The sequence below is a fragment of the Coregonus lavaretus genome (genome assembly GCF_964263955.1).
Source record: "Coregonus lavaretus genome assembly, chromosome: 4".
Taxonomy (NCBI): domain Eukaryota; kingdom Metazoa; phylum Chordata; class Actinopteri; order Salmoniformes; family Salmonidae; genus Coregonus; species Coregonus lavaretus.
Window position 1 is genome coordinate 34,698,915 of NC_139991.1, and position 15,583 is coordinate 34,714,497.

General features: G+C 45.3%; 1 protein-coding gene across 13 annotated transcripts in view; it reads right to left on the minus strand.

Moving 5' to 3' along the window:
- mapk10 (mitogen-activated protein kinase 10) overlaps positions 1–15,583 on the minus strand; it is a gene marked incomplete at both ends in the record, with an annotated part of 72,092 nt that overhangs the window by 34,991 nt on the left and 21,518 nt on the right. For 7 of the 13 annotated variants that reach the window (XM_084160548.1, XM_084160556.1, XM_084160555.1 and 4 more), the window contains 6 exons: positions 184–366; positions 9,118–9,189; positions 10,549–10,714; positions 10,941–11,079; positions 13,700–13,758; positions 14,063–14,192. In XM_084160548.1, coding sequence (XP_084016674.1) covers positions 184–366; positions 9,118–9,189; positions 10,549–10,714; positions 10,941–11,079; positions 13,700–13,758; positions 14,063–14,192 — 749 coding nt within the window. Of the gene's footprint in view, positions 1–183; positions 367–4,511; positions 4,584–9,117; positions 9,190–10,548; positions 10,715–10,940; positions 11,080–13,699; positions 13,759–14,062; positions 14,193–15,583 lie in introns of all 13 variants that reach the window. The other 6 variants (XM_084160546.1, XM_084160553.1, XM_084160551.1 and 3 more) reach the window with 2 other exon arrangements.

The following is a 15,583-nucleotide window of genomic DNA, read 5'->3' on the forward strand; positions in this document are numbered from 1 at the left end:
ACAGTGTACATGCCATATAATTACTGATTGAGATTCTGCTTCTGTAGGTAGGCCTACAACACACACGTACATACACAAATAAACAAACTACACAACCTCCACACACATACTCTAAGGGCTATAAGCATAGAATTAGAAATACCAGAAAGTTTAGGCTATAGAATACTTTATTGTCTCACTTACCTTTGAGTTTGTTGTGCTCTGAGTCTGCAGGGAAGAGGCAGTCGGGGAAGAGTTTGGGGAAGGTGAGGCCTGCGTATTTGGGCCTGTTGTCTACGTAGCTACGGACAGTGGGCTGCAGCTTCTTCATAAACTCTGGTGAGGGCGTGCCCAGCTGCTCAATCACCTTATTCCATTGGTCGATATCTGAGAGGGGGTGGGGTTAAGGAAAACACACAACAAACTTGGACAGGACAGCACTCTGGCTGTCTCAAATAAATAAAATATAGGCTTTAATATATATCACTAACCATTGAAGGGGACAATGTACTGTTTGTCCAATACTCATCATTCATGCATAGGCCTACAATAGTCCTACAAGCAGATGCGTAAGAGCCACATTGGGACATATCACTAAGCGGAGGGACATGAGCATATCAGTATCAGACAACTTTTCTATAATCTGCCATTTCTCAAACAAGTTCTCTCTTCCATATTGAATCAGTTCAATCGCAGAAAAAAAGAGATCTCTTTCTATTCTGACAGTCAGATGTTGATCAACATTGTGCAATATTGTGCAGTGGCAGTGTCACACCCTGGCTCTGGGACTCTATATGTTGAGCCAGGGTGTGTTCATTCTATGTGTTATATTTCTATGTTGGGGGTTCTAGTTCTTCTGATTCTTTGTTGGCCTGAGTGACTCCCAATCAGAGGCAACGAGTGTCAGCTGTGGCTGGTTGTCTCTGATTGGGAGCCATATTTAAACTGTCTGTTTTCCCTTGGTGTTTGTGGGTTTTTGTTCCAGTTGGTCATTGTTACCTAGGACGTTACGAGTCGTTTTGTATCGTGTGTGCACTTTAACTAATTAAAGTATGTTCGCTCAACACGCTGCGCCTTGGTCCTCCTCTATGTATGACGATCGTGACAGAAAAACCCACCATACAAGGACCAAGCAGCGTGTCCAGGACCAGGCAGCCTGGACATGGAAGGAGATACAGGCCGGGATGGATCGGCGTCCGTGGGAAGAGACGGTGGAGGCGCGCCGGAGAGAGGAGCAGCGGCGCCAAACGGGTCAACGTCGGACAGGCGAGAGGCAACCCCAGAAAATTTTTAGGGGGGGGCACACGGCATGGACGACGGGGCTGACGGAGGCAGACAAGGGGCGTATTCAGAGGGCCACCAGGTTACGGGGGTCACTGGTAAAGGAAGGGAAGGAAGGTTTAGAGGCACGGCGAGAGGTACTGGGGTGTGTTACCAGTCCGGTCCGGCCCGTTCCAGATCCCGGTATAGAGCCAGTGGTGTGTGTCCCCAGTACGGTCCGGCCTGTCCCTGCTCCACGCACTAAGCCTACGGTGTGCGTCGCCAGCCCAGTCCGGCCTGTCCCTGCTCCACGCACCAAGCCTACGGTGTGCGTCGCCAGCCCGGTCCGGCCTGTCCCTGCTCCTCGCACCAAGCCTACGGTGTGCGTCGCCAGCCCGGTCCGGCCTGTCCCTGCTCCACGCACCAAGCCTACGGTGTGCGTCGCCAGCCCGGTCCGGCCTGTCCCTGCTCCTCGCACCAAGCCTACGGTGTGCGTCGCCAGCCCGGTCCGGCCTGTTCCTGCTCCACGCACCAAGCCTACGGTGTGCGTCGCCAGCCCGGTCCGGCCTGTCCCTGCTCCTCGCACCAAGCCTACGGTGTGCGTCGCCAGCCCGGTCCGGCCTGTCCCTGCTCCTCGCACCAAGCCTACGGTGTGCGTCGCCAGCCCAGTCCGGCCTGTCCCTGCTCCTCGCACCAAGCCTACGGTGTGCGTCGCCAGCCCGGTCCGGCCTGTCCCTGCTCCACGCACCAAGCCTACGGTGTGCGTCGCCAGCCCGGTCCGGCCTGTTCCTGCTCCACGCACCAAGCCAGGGGTGCGCATCGTCAGCCCGGCCCGGCCTGTTCCTGCCACTCGCACCAAGTCTACGGTGCGCGTCGCCAGCCCGGCCCGGCCTGTTCCTGCCACTCGCACCAAGCCAGGGGTGCGAGTCGTCAGCCTGGTCCGGCCCGTTCCTACTCCACGCACCAAGCCAGGGGTGCGAGTCGTCAGCCTGGTTCGGCCCGTTCCTACTCCACGCACCAAGCCAGGAGTGCGAGTCGTCAGCCCGGTCCGGCCCGTTCCGGCTCCACGCACCAAGCCAGGGGTGCGCGTCGTCAGTCCAGCACAACCCGTGCCTGGGTCACCGGTGCCTGGTAAGGTACCGGTCAACTGCTCCACTACGGAGCTGAAGCTAACCGCTCCTGCTACGTCCAGTTCAGCTCCAGCCAGCGGGGCCAGACCGGACCAGGGGCGCTATGGGGGGTTTATTGGAGGGTGGTGGGCAAGGCCGGAGCCAGAACCGCCGCCGAGGAGGAATGCCCACCCAGCCCTCCCCTGTTTTGTTCTAGTGGAGGCGCGGTCGCAGTCCGCGCCTTTAGGGGGGGGTACTGTCACACCCTGGCTCTGGGACTCTATATGTTGAGCCAGGGTGTGTTCATTCTATGTGTTATATTTCTATGTTGGGGGTTCTAGTTCTTCTGTTTCTTTGTTGGCCTGAGTGACTCCCAATCAGAGGCAACGAGTGTCAGCTGTGGCTGGTTGTCTCTGATTGGGAGCCATATTTAAACTGTCTGTTTTCCCTTGGTGTTTGTGGGTTTTTGTTCCAGTTGGTCATTGTTACCTAGGACGTTACGAGTCGTTTTGTTGTTTTGTATCGTGTGTGCACTTTAACTAATTAAAGTATGTTCGCTCAACACGCTGCGCCTTGGTCCTCCTCTATGTATGACGATCGTGACAGGCAGTATGGACTGTGAGTGGGTTCACAAATGAACAATGCCTTGTACTCCTATGAATCACTACAAAAAAAGGTGTCAACTTGGTAGGGAGGGATTGCCAATGGAATGAGATATGTAGCTAACTCTGGTGCAATGTGTTGTGCATGGTCTCTGACAAATAAACAAATTAAATAGATAATAAAATACTTACATTGTCGACAATAAACACTAGTATAGTACCTTCTATACTGACGCAAGACTCTCCAGATGTACGTGTCAGAACAATGTATAGAGAGTCCTGTCTGAATGTACTATTGGTCAGAGACCCCCCCGCCCCCAAATTGCACCCTATTCCCTATATAGTGCACTACTTTTGACCAGGTCCCCTATATAGGGAATAGGGTGCCATTCGGGACATAGTCACGGTGCTAGTGAGCGGAGCCAACACATCACTGATGGGAATATTTCCTCCTTGGTTTCCTAGCCCTTTAATAGATTTAAACTGTTCCCTAGTGCTGGGTTAAATTAGTTGTAACTACATTTGTGTTTAATGTGGGTTTTCAAACTAGCAGATAGCAGATTGAAACAGTTCCTAGTTCTCTCAAATGTATAACCAATGCTTTATGAATATGGATATTATTGTACTGGTATTGTACAAAGTTCCAGATGCCAATTGGTGTGATTTTGTGTTAGATTGCAGTTTTTAATGCTGTTTTTATTGGGAGAGCTCGATTTCCATTTAATTTATTACAAATGGCAAATAAACTTGAAACTTGATTTGAATGATCAGCACTATTTTGGGATAGGAACAGAGGGGGAAAGGATGGTGTGTGTGTTTGTGTGTGACCAGGCTGAGGGGGTCTGTGTCTTTTATCTCTTCATCTTCCGCAGGGGGGTGCCAGTTCAAAGAGGGTGCCAGCCAGCCAGGACATCCAGAAACACATGACCTCATCCTGCTGGAACGCCGTTTTCATTTCCTCTTTGTCTACATCACACTGTGGGAATCACATCTACACAATGCATGAAAAGGAGTCCAATCTACACAATGCAGTGAGAGGAGCCTTTCATTCCTTCAAATTATTCTACATGGATGTTTAGCTGTCTAATTAGATTTTTTTTAAATAGCTGGAATTAAAACATTTCCATATAGATAAATATGTTAATTTGTGTTTCAAAAGAAAGCATTTGCTTTTTATACAGATGAGTATCCCTCATCATGAATTTAGGCTATTTTCAAAATGTTCAGCTTTTATGATGGTGTTCAAACTGCTCATCTCGATGACAGTCCTGATATATTGTAAAGGATGGAAGAAGGCCAGAATGATGTACGTGTAGCCGATGTGAAATCACTAGCTAGTTAGCTGTGGTGAACTAGTAGCACAGCCAATGTGTCAATGTATTGATACTAGTTACAGTCTACAGAAGGAGGCAAGGATACCTCTCCAAATGTTCTATATAAAACTGTTTTAAGGGCCATATATGACGCTAGCCATTTAACCCTATACAGTATTTGGTTCTTCTAGCAGTGTACAGTATAGTGTTGATGACAGCACCAGAAGGAGGCAAGGAGGCAAGGATACGGTCGGTGCCTGGGAACAGCACTGTCCCTCTTATCACCTCTCCAAAGATGCAGCCCACAGACCACATGTCCACTGCAGCCAGACACAGTCCCATACCAGTCACCCAGCATACATGACATGCAGATACATATATGACACATGTAACACAAACTCCATCAACCACACACTGCACGCAGACATACAAAAAAATGCCACGTCTTTGTGAGTCCTGTCTGTCATGTAATTGTAAACATGTTATGTTTTGTGTATTGTTGTGCGCATCAATATCACAGCAATGGCTGTTAAACTTAAGACACTGCTGTCTTCGTCAGTTATTATCTAGCACAGTGGTCACCAACCGGTCGATCACGATCAAGGCATTCCTAGTCGATCGCCAAATTTCTGTAGAAACGCCAACGATAAAGGCTTGTGAAAAAATATATATATATATTTGTGTTGCGCTGTGGGCAATAGGTGCACCTGATTCAGAAGCCATGCGAACTGGGTAGGCAAAGTGTTCACATTTTGGACCATTTAATTTGTCTTAAAAGACAAACTCCGCCTACCCGGTGGACCAGGAGATCTGTGGCTAAATCAAGTGTGCCTACTGCGCTGGCCAATCCAATAGCTCAAATCACCGTACCTACAGCTTCCAAGACCCTACCCACAGCAAAGTTTGATACAAGCCTACCTGAGATTTCATAACTTTTAAAACCATGACCAGAGAGAGAATGTCAAAGAATACAGCAAAGAACTGCTGTTTTTATGAGTGAGTTCACGTTTAAGTTTTTATTAAGCACTGTGAACACTGTTTTTATTCAACACTATTACAAAACATAAAATGCACTTCTCCCTACTTCCGCTCGCGCTGCATTGAATGAGTAGCCAAGTGTATCGTTAGCCCTGCATTTTTATTATTAGCAGCTCGTCTTGTCTATTATAATATTGAGGAATATTTCACTTTCTCTGGTCATAGGAACAACATGAATTTGTGCATGAGGCAGATGCAGATGCGGTGCAACTCAAGTTTCTCCATCAGGTGGAAGACGGTGTCCACTCTCTCTGGTCAGTCTCACCAGAGGAAAGGAATGAGAGAGCAGGGACCGTGAGAGGCGGACCCTCTGCTGCTCTCTCCCTCCCTTCGCTGAGACTAATGCCGTGTCAAATGTGTTCAAAACAACTGGGAACTGGGAGATCTCCGACATCCGCCTTCAGTGCGTTCAAGACAACTGAGAACTGGGAGTTTTGTTTTCGACCGGTCATCCAACTCGGAATTCCAAGTCGGAAACTCTGGCATCTTTCTAAAGCTCCGACCTGAAGATCACTGACGTCATGATTTGACCTTTTCATTATTTTTTGAGTTCCCGGTTGTCTTGAAAGCACCATGACCATCAGATGCAGTAAAAAAGAAATAGCTAATTATTTCAATTTATGCGCAGCTGTGCCTCGCAAGTTCTACACCAACTGATCTATTTTGTTATCAAAGCTTGACTTTTGAAATATAATATTGTCTGAGAATAACAATATTGTCAGGCCAGGCCTATAACCAATATGCTGTGATAATGTATTAGGCCTACTGCACAAACCTCATTCCTACAGAGCTTAGGTTAATGTTAAAAAATGAAATCATATTTTTTTTTTTTACTCTGAGCGGTAGATCTCAGCTTGCTTTTTGACTGCGAAAGTGATCATGACTCAGAAAAGGTTGGTGACCACTGATCTAGCAAGAGTATGTGATTAACGCCACACTGCCCTTACAGAGCTTTTCTTAAAGCACAGTAAAGCCACTCTAGTGCATAAATCATGCAGAAGAGGACTGTAGGTTCTCGCAACTTCCAGATTTCACTGCTGGCGTCTTGATTGGCATTGACTATCATGTTAGGATGATGACACATTGGCCTTACAATGCATTCTGCATTTCAGCATGAATACAGGTTTCTGAAGGTGTTCAACTCAGGAAAATTCACTGTTGCTGAATAAATTAATACTTATGGAGTAATGATTGTCTAAGAGCCACCAAATATCCTTGTTTTGCCCTGGCAGACACCCTTATAGACACACACAGGCACCCTCAAAGCTAGAATGCTAATTATCAGGACGTTGCTCTCCCATTAGCCCCAGGGGGCCATCCCTGCCATGCTGGGATATGTAACCTGGGGGGCATGGCGTACGGTGTCTGACCCCACAGTGTATACAACACACTCCAGGCAGACGCACGCGGCGGCAGAAATATTCCAATTAAGAAAAGCATAAATATTCAGAGTGAGGGAGGTCTCATTCCGCCAAAGGGGTGCCCGAAATAGAGGTTCAATACAGGATGGATTCCCATAGAAATATAATTAGTAATTCTATTTCCATGATGGATCCATGGCTTTGTCATCACATACTTCAAGTAATTAATTTATATAAACAGGAAAATACAAAACATTTTTTAAGGGGTTACTGAATTTAGCGTGAATTATTGAAATGGTGATATATCATTATTAAATATATTATTTGAGCTGTTAGAGATGTTATGAAGCCAGCCAGTACAGTAGCAAGATTGGTTAGAGAAAATAGAGCTACAGGGAAACCCTTGTACCTAACAGAGGAGCACAGGCCACGTATTGATTTGATTCACCTTCAGAGAGTCTGAGAGTCATAGGCCTCTATTTTCGGCTGGTGTTAAGGTGGCGCAAGTGTCAAACGTACAGTCTTTGGCAATTTCGACTTGTAAAAGCCAGGCGCCAGGATTGGTAATTTACCTGTCTTATATCAGCTCGCTTGTGCCGAGGAGGGAGGGGTGGAAATATTTTAGTTGTGTCCTTAAAAACGTGCACCAATGTGCCAATTTCAAGCAGCGCTACTGGTGATATTTAAGACTCACCAAAAGCTGTTCTTAGCTGTAACTTAATTGGTTATGGCATCGATTTTGCCAGCGGAGGCCCACAGTAGCCTAATCAATAGCATATAATCAATATTTTATTAAAATATCTCGAGCAGCTAAACAGTCAACAGACATTCCAGTTTTTTCTTTATATTGGACATTATTTTTGTCCATGCAGCTTCTGTGAAATGCTTGGACTCATTATGCCCATTGAATGAAAGGTGTCAGTGACTGTAGGGAATCTGTTTAGGCACATCAAGTTATTACAATAGAATGCTTATTGTTTTTCCTTTATAATTTTGTTAAAAACATGGATCTTCCACTTTCGTCTGTTGGATGTAACTGTCAAATCACAGGAATTCCGATCGCTGTCCTTGATGCTGAATCCACTTGTAGCCTAGGCTATTTGCCTGTTCTTTTGTTTACCTTTCACGTGGCAAAGTCACTAACAGGCCATATCAACGGCGATAGTAGACTTGGATCGAACATGCAGTACATTTTCGAAATGCGAATGCGTATAAAAAAATAAAAAAAAGGATGCCACCTTTCCAACAAGTCAGTTAGTCAAATTTCTGCCCTGCTAGAGCTGCCCCGGTCAACTGTTAGTGCTGTTATTGTGAAGTGGAAACGTCTAGGAGCAACAACGGCTCAGCCGCGAAGTGGTAGGCCACACAAGCTCACAGAACGGGACCGCCTAGTGCTGAAGCGCATAACACGTAAAAATCTGTCCTCGGTTGCAACACTCACTACCGAGTTCCAAACTGGTGTAAAGCTTGCCGCCACTGGACTCTGGAGCAGTGGAAACGTGTTCTCTGGAGTGATGAATCACGATTCATCTGGCAGTCCGACGGACGAATCTGGGTTTGGCTGATGCCAGGAGAACGCTACCTGCCCGAATGCATAGTGCCAACTGTAAAGTTTGGTAGAGGAGGAATAATGGTCTAGGGCTGTTTTTCATGGTTAGGGCTAGGCCCCTTAGTTCCAGTGAAGGGACATCTTAACGCTACAGCACACAATGACATTCTAGACGATTCTGTGCTTCCAACTTTGTGGCAACAGTTTGGGGAAGGCCCTTTCCTGTTTCAGCATGACAATGCCCCCGTGCACAAAGCGAAGTCCATACAGAAATGGTTTGTCGAGATCAGTGAGGACGAAATTGACTGGCCTGCACAGAGCCCTAACCTCAACCCCATTGAACACCTTTGGGATGAATTGGAACACCGAGTGCGAGCCAGGCCTATCGCCCAACATCAGTGCCGACCTCAGTAATGCTCGTGGCTGAATGGAAGCAAGTTCCTGCAGCAATGTTCCAACATTTAGTGGAAAGCCTTCCCAGAAGAGTGGCGGCTGTTATAGCAGCAAAGGGGGGACCAACTCCATATTAATGTCCATGATTTTGGAATGAGATGTTCGACGAGCAGGTGTCCACATACTTTTGGTCATGTAGTGTACAATCCAAACATGATTGCAAACACGACATGCATAACTCTTGGGGAAACATTTTCCTTCAACAAAGACACCTTCCCTGTAAGCTAACACATTGTAAGATTTTAAATATATACGGAACGAGTGAAATTATAATCTGCAGCACAATTTATGTAACTTTATTTGAAAAATGTATGTGAGGTCATCCTTTATCGGAGCTCCCGTTTATTTAAAATGTTACTGTGTGTTCGCAGCTGTCTTTGCGAGGGGAAAATGGCGCCCTTATTCTTTGAACGAGATCAACGGTCATTATTTACATTATCTGAATAAGGATACAGTCACGGCCAGGGAACAGGATTTTGTGACGCACCATTTCTCCCATAATGCACCCCACCGACCATATATCCACTGCAGGTACAGAGACAGAGAGTGAGAGATAAGTCAGAGGTTAGCATTAGAAAAGAAAACGTAGGCTCTTTCTCAGTTCCTCTTTCCTCAATTCCTCGCATCCTTTCTCCTCTCTTCTTTCTCAAAAATGAATTAGAGGTCCAAGGTCCCTCCCCTCTGACCTTCAAGTTCTCCTCCGATGCGTTTTGAGAATGAGGCGAGGATATGATAGAGGGTGCGAGGAATTGAGGAACGAGGAATTGAGAAAGAACCCTTGTCGATAGAGAGCTGACAGAAAACAGATAGTAATTTGAATGTGGCGGTTGGTTATTCAGACTAAGAAATAATTAGTGCGAGAGAAGAGAGGTAGCATGCAGACAAATGACTATTCCACTAATAAAGAGAAGTAGTCCGAGACTCCAGGGGCTTTGCTGGTGGCAGGAAATCCATGGCCTGCTCTCTCTGCCTACAGGCCTATGTCTAGTCTAGTTTTTATATTTAACCAGGTAAGTTGACTGAGAACACATTCTCATTTACAGCAACGACCTGGGGAATAATTACATGGGAGAGGATGAATAAGCTAATTGGAAGCTGGGGATGATTAGGTGGCCATGATTGTATGAGGGCCAGATTGGGAAATTAGCCAGGACACCAGGGTTAACACCCTTACTCTTACGATAAGTGCCATGGGATCTTTAGTGACCACAGAGTCAGGACTCCCGTTTAACATCCCATCCGAAAGACAGCACCTTACACAGGGTAATGTCCCCAATCACTGCCCTGTGGCATATTTTTTTTAAACCAGAGGAAAGAGTGCCTCCTACTGGCCCTCCAACACCACTTCCAGTAGAATCTGATCTCCCATCCAGGGATCGACCAGGACCAACCCTGCATAGCTTCAGAGGCAAGCCAGCAGTGGGATGCAGGGTAGTATGCTGTGAACCATACAGCTATTCAGTAATCACCAAGGTTACCAGTCAAATACACAAAGAGTACAGAGCTATAAAGGTCTATTTACGCATTCATTTTCCTCATCCATGCAGTGAAGGCTAGAGTTAGCTACCGGAAGTAACTTTATCTCATTTTCAAAAGGGTACTCTGATTCGAAACACAGTGGATAAAATGAGGTGTTCAAGGCACACACTTCAGTAATAGATAAGGTGACAAAGAAGAAGATATGCTTGTGTTCTGTGTCACCAGAGGTGTCAGTGCGTTATGGGTATTAATTGACCCCAACCCTGGATTTTAGTGCAAGTGTGTGTTACAATGTTAGAACACATCCAGCAGAGGTGTGTTACAGTATTAGAACACACACTAGCAGAAGCATGTTACAGTGTTAGAACACTAGAACACTAGAACACATTCTCGAACCTGTCTTACCGTTCTCTTTGTACCCCATCCCCAGGATGACCTCTGGAGCTCTGTAGTACCGTGTCACTACGTACGGGGTCATCATGAAACTGGTACCTGCAGTCCTGGCCAGGCCAAAGTCTAGGATCTTCAGCGTACAATCAGACTTCACCACTATATTGCTAGGTTTCAGGTCCTTCAGAGGGAAAGCAACATCAAAGAGATGAGGATTATTGAGGTAAAAATGTAACAAGTGATGCTAGCTACTACAGTATTTTTATTCTAAATGTCCACAGATGGCATTTCACAGCAGGCAAAACCGGTTGCAATGACGTAATTTCCCCCAGCGCTGCCCACTGGGTTATGAGCAGTGCAATGTTGAGCATGTGTTATGTTTACTACACACACACAGGCCTTCTCACCCTGTGTATGATTCCAGCGGAGTGCAGGTGTTTGATGCCACACAGCATCTGGTAGAGCAGGTAGGACATTCTCTCATGGTCTAGCTCCATCTGAATCACCTGGCACAGGTTGGCATCCATCAGCTCCATCACCAGGTACCTGGGAAGGTGATATATACAGTTATAGTATGTTTTCACAACTGGTAATGCACTGAGGACTGGATTTATGGACACAGATTAAGCCTAGACTAAAAAGCATGTTCAATGGAAAATATGGCTGTAGTAAAATAATCTCCAGAATGTCACTGTGATCTTTGCTTCTGAAAACCCTTTGAACACCAGAGAGAGACAGGGTAACACTAGGAGAAGTTCTAATAAACCTACACTTCGGCATAACTCTTATGATAATTTTTACTGGAACAGAGGTCTAATAAAAGAGAAGAGATGCTTCAACCCAAGAGGCCCTACTCTAATTTATGATTCCCACTCTCCTCCCTACCACTTCACCACATCTCTTCTATCATTCCTCCTCTCTTTCCCCTTTACATCTATTCTCAACACAATGGACACCACTCTGCAGAGCATCAATGGGAATCTACATACTCTATGTTTTACATTGATTAATGACCGTCATTGTGCTCGTTACCATATTGAGCATCTTGTCATCTTATCTTAATGCCCTGACACACAAAATTGACTGAATTGGAAAGTGTATTTCCCATTTTCTGTACCCAAAAAATGTACATACAGGTACATATTTAAAAATGATTTTACTGTACATAGAAAAGCCCATACTTTTTAAAAATGTTGTAATACATTTTAATTTCATGCACATATGTTGTTTATTTTGCAATAAACTCCAATAATTGACACACCATTCCTTGCACACTGATGAATGGAAATGTATTGAAGGTAAACTTCCTTAGACAAGCATGCTTCCTTCCATTCACTGCAGTATCATCAATCTACAAATTCACTAATCATTCAGTACAAAGACACAGAGCCTGAGCTTTCAAATTACACTACACTACTATCACTTTCACTGACATCACTTTCAGTGATTATTTTCTCACACTGAGAATACTTTAACAAGAGTCTTGAAGGTACAGTGCCATTGGACCCCTTTACTTTTCCCACATTTTGTTACATTAGAGCCTTATTCTAAAATGTATTAAAAAAATATATATATATATATATATATATCCTCAGCAATCTACTCACGATACCCCATAATGACAAAGCGAAAAACAGGTTTTTAGATTTATTTTTGCAAATGTATAAAATAAAAAAAAACTGAAATACCTTATTTTCATAAGTATTCCGACCCTTTGCTATGAGACACGAAATTGAGGTCAGGTGCATCCTGTTTCCATTGATCATCCTTGAGATGTTTCTACAACTTGATTGGAGTCCACCTGTGGTAAATTCAATTGATTGGACATGATTTGGAAAGGCACACACCCGTCTATATAATGTCCCACAGTTGACAGTGCATGTTAGAGCAAAAACCAAGCCGTGAGGTCGAAGGAATTGTCAGTAGAGCTCCGAGACAGGATTGTGCCGAGGCACAGATCTGGGGAAGGGTACCAAAACATTTCTGCTGCATTGAAGGTTCCCAAGAACGCAGTGGCCTCCATCATTCTTAAATGGAAGAAGTTTGGAACCACCAAGACTCTTCCTAGAGCTGGCTGCCCGGGCAAACTGAGCAAACGGGGGAGAAGGGCCTTGGTCAGGGAGGTGATCAAGAACCCGATGGTCACTCTGACAGAGCTCTAGAGTTCCAGAACCTTCCAGAAGGACAACCATCTCTGCAGCATTCCACCAATCAGGCCTTTATGGTAGAGTGGCCAGACTGAAGCCACTCCTCAGTAAAAGGCACATGACAGCCTGCTTGGAGTTTGCCAAAAGGCACCTAAAGACTCTCCGACAATGAGAAACAAGATTCTCTGGTCTGATGAAACCAAGATTGAACTCTTTGGCCTGAATGCCAAGCGCCATGTCTGAAGGAAACCTGGCACCATCCCTACGGTGAAGCATGGTGGTGGCAACATCATGCTGTGGGGATGTTTTTCAGCGGCAGGAACTGGGAGACTAGTCAGGATCGAGGCAAAGATGAACGGAGCAAAGTACAGAGAAATCCTTGATGAAAACCTGCTCCAGAGCGCTCAGGACCTCAGACTGAGGCGAAGGTTCACCTTCCAACAGGACAACAACCCTAAGCACACAGCCAAGACAACGCAGGAGTGGCTTCGGGACAAGTCTCTGAATGTCCTTGAGTGGCCCAGCCAGAGCCCGGACTTGAACCAGATCGAACATCTCTGGAGAGACCTGAAAATAGCTGTGCAGCAACGCTCCCCATCCAACCTGACAGAGCTTGAGAGGATCTGCAGAGAAGAATGGGAGAAAGTCCCCAAATACAGGTGTGCCAAGCTTGTAGTGTCATACCCAAGAAGACTCAAGGCTGTAATCGCTGCCAAAGGCGCTTCAACAAAGTACTGAATACTTATGTAAATGTTATATTTCAGTTTTATGGTCTTTTTATTTTTAGTCATTTAGCAGACGCTCTTATCCAGAGCGACTTACAGGAGCAATTAGGGTTAAGTGCCTTGCTCAAGGGCACATCGACAGATTTTTCACCTAGTCGGCTCGGGGATTAGAACCAGCGACCTTTTGGTTACTGGCACAACGCTCTTAACCACTAAACTACCTGCCACCCCATAAGGTAAATATAATCTCACAATTATTCATTTTTTTCTCTGAATGTTGTTTACTGTACTTACACATCCTGGAAGTCTTCTAGTGATTTCTGTGGTGTGAAAACATTTAATAAACTGATGATCTGAAAGAGAAAGATAACAGAAAAAACTGGGTGAACATATTGCCATATTGAAAAGTGGATCTCTCTCTCTCACTCACTCACTCACTCACTCACTCACTCACTCACTCACTCACTCACTCACTCACTCACTCTCATTGCCCCAGGCAGGAAAGGAATTCATTCTGATCACAGACTCCTCTCACTTTACGGGGAGGGGACTCACTCTATCAGCACCACAGAATGGGCCAATAGAAGACCACAAAACACCAGCTAGACTATCATCTTGTTATTTGTTTAACCATAGAGACATGACATTGTATCTCACGTTTTTGTGATTGACACATTTCATGAGCACCAGTTCCCTGTATGCCCTCTTGGCATGGGTCTGGTTCTGAAAGGGTCTGCTGAGCTTCTTGATGGCCACGTTTCTGTCGAGGACCGCATCGTACCCGGCGCTGCAGAGAACACAGGACAAAAACATTGAATTAGAACCACAGGGATGTACCAGTCAACTTACTGTGGTATGGGGGGCTTTGTCCATTCTAGTCATTATGTTTCTATTTGAGAAAACAGGATGTGAGTCAGAGACTGCACTTTAAATTGTTTAACTTGGGTCAAATGTTTCGGTAAGCCTTCCACAAGCTTCCCACAATAATTTGGGTGAATTTTGGCCCATTCCTCCTGACAAAGCTGGTGTAACTGAGTCAGGTTTGTAGGCCTCCTTGCTCGCACATGCTTTTTAAGTTCTGCCCACAAATGTTCTATAGGATTGAGGTCAGGGCTTTGTGATGGCCTCTCCAATACCTTGACTTTGTTGTCCTTAAGCCATTTTGCCACAACTTTGGAAGTACGCTTGGAGTCATTGTTCATTTGGAAGACCCATTTGCGACCAAGCATTAACTTCGTGACTGATGTCTTGAGATGTTGCTTCAATATATCCACATAATTGTCCTTCCTCGTGATGCCATCTATTTTGTGAAGTGCACCAGTCCCTTCTGCAGCAAAGCACCCCCACAGCATGATGCTGCCACCCCCGTGCTTCACGGTTGGGATGGTGTTCTTCGGCTTGCAAGGACCCCCTTTTTCCTCCAAACATAACAATGGTCATTATGGCCAAACAGTTCTATTTTTGTTTCATCAGACCAGAGGATTTTTCTCCAAAAAGTACGATCTTTGTCCACATGTGCAGTTGCAAACTGTAGTCTGGCTTTTTTATGGCAGTTTTGGAGCAGTGGCTTCTTCCTTGCTGAGCAGCCTTTCAGGTTATGTCGATATAGGACTTGTTTTACTGTGGATATAGATACTTTTTTACCTGTTTCCTCCAGCATCTTCACAAGGTCCTTTGCTGTTGTTCTGGGATTGATTTGCACTTTTCGCACCAAAGTACGTTCATCTCTACGAGACAGAACGCGTATCCTTCCTGAGCGGTATGACATCTGCGTGGTCCCATGGTGTTTATATTTGCGTACTATTGTTTGAACAGATGAACGTGGTACCTTCAGGCGTTTGGAAATTGCTCCCAAGGATGAACCAGACTTGTGGAGGTCTACAATTTTTTTTCTGAGGTCTTGGCTGATTTCTTTTGATTTTCCCATGATGTCAAGCAAAGAGGCACTGAGTTTGAAGGTAGGCCTTGAAATACATCCACAGGTACACCTCCAATTGACTAAAATTATGTCAATTAGCCTATCAGAAGCTTCTAAAGCCATGACATAATTTTCTGGAATTTCCAAAACTGTTTAAAGGCACAGTGAACTTAGTGTATGTAAACTTCTGACCCACTGGATTTGTGATACAGTGAATTATAAGTGAAATAATCTGTCTGTAAACAATTGTTGGATTAATT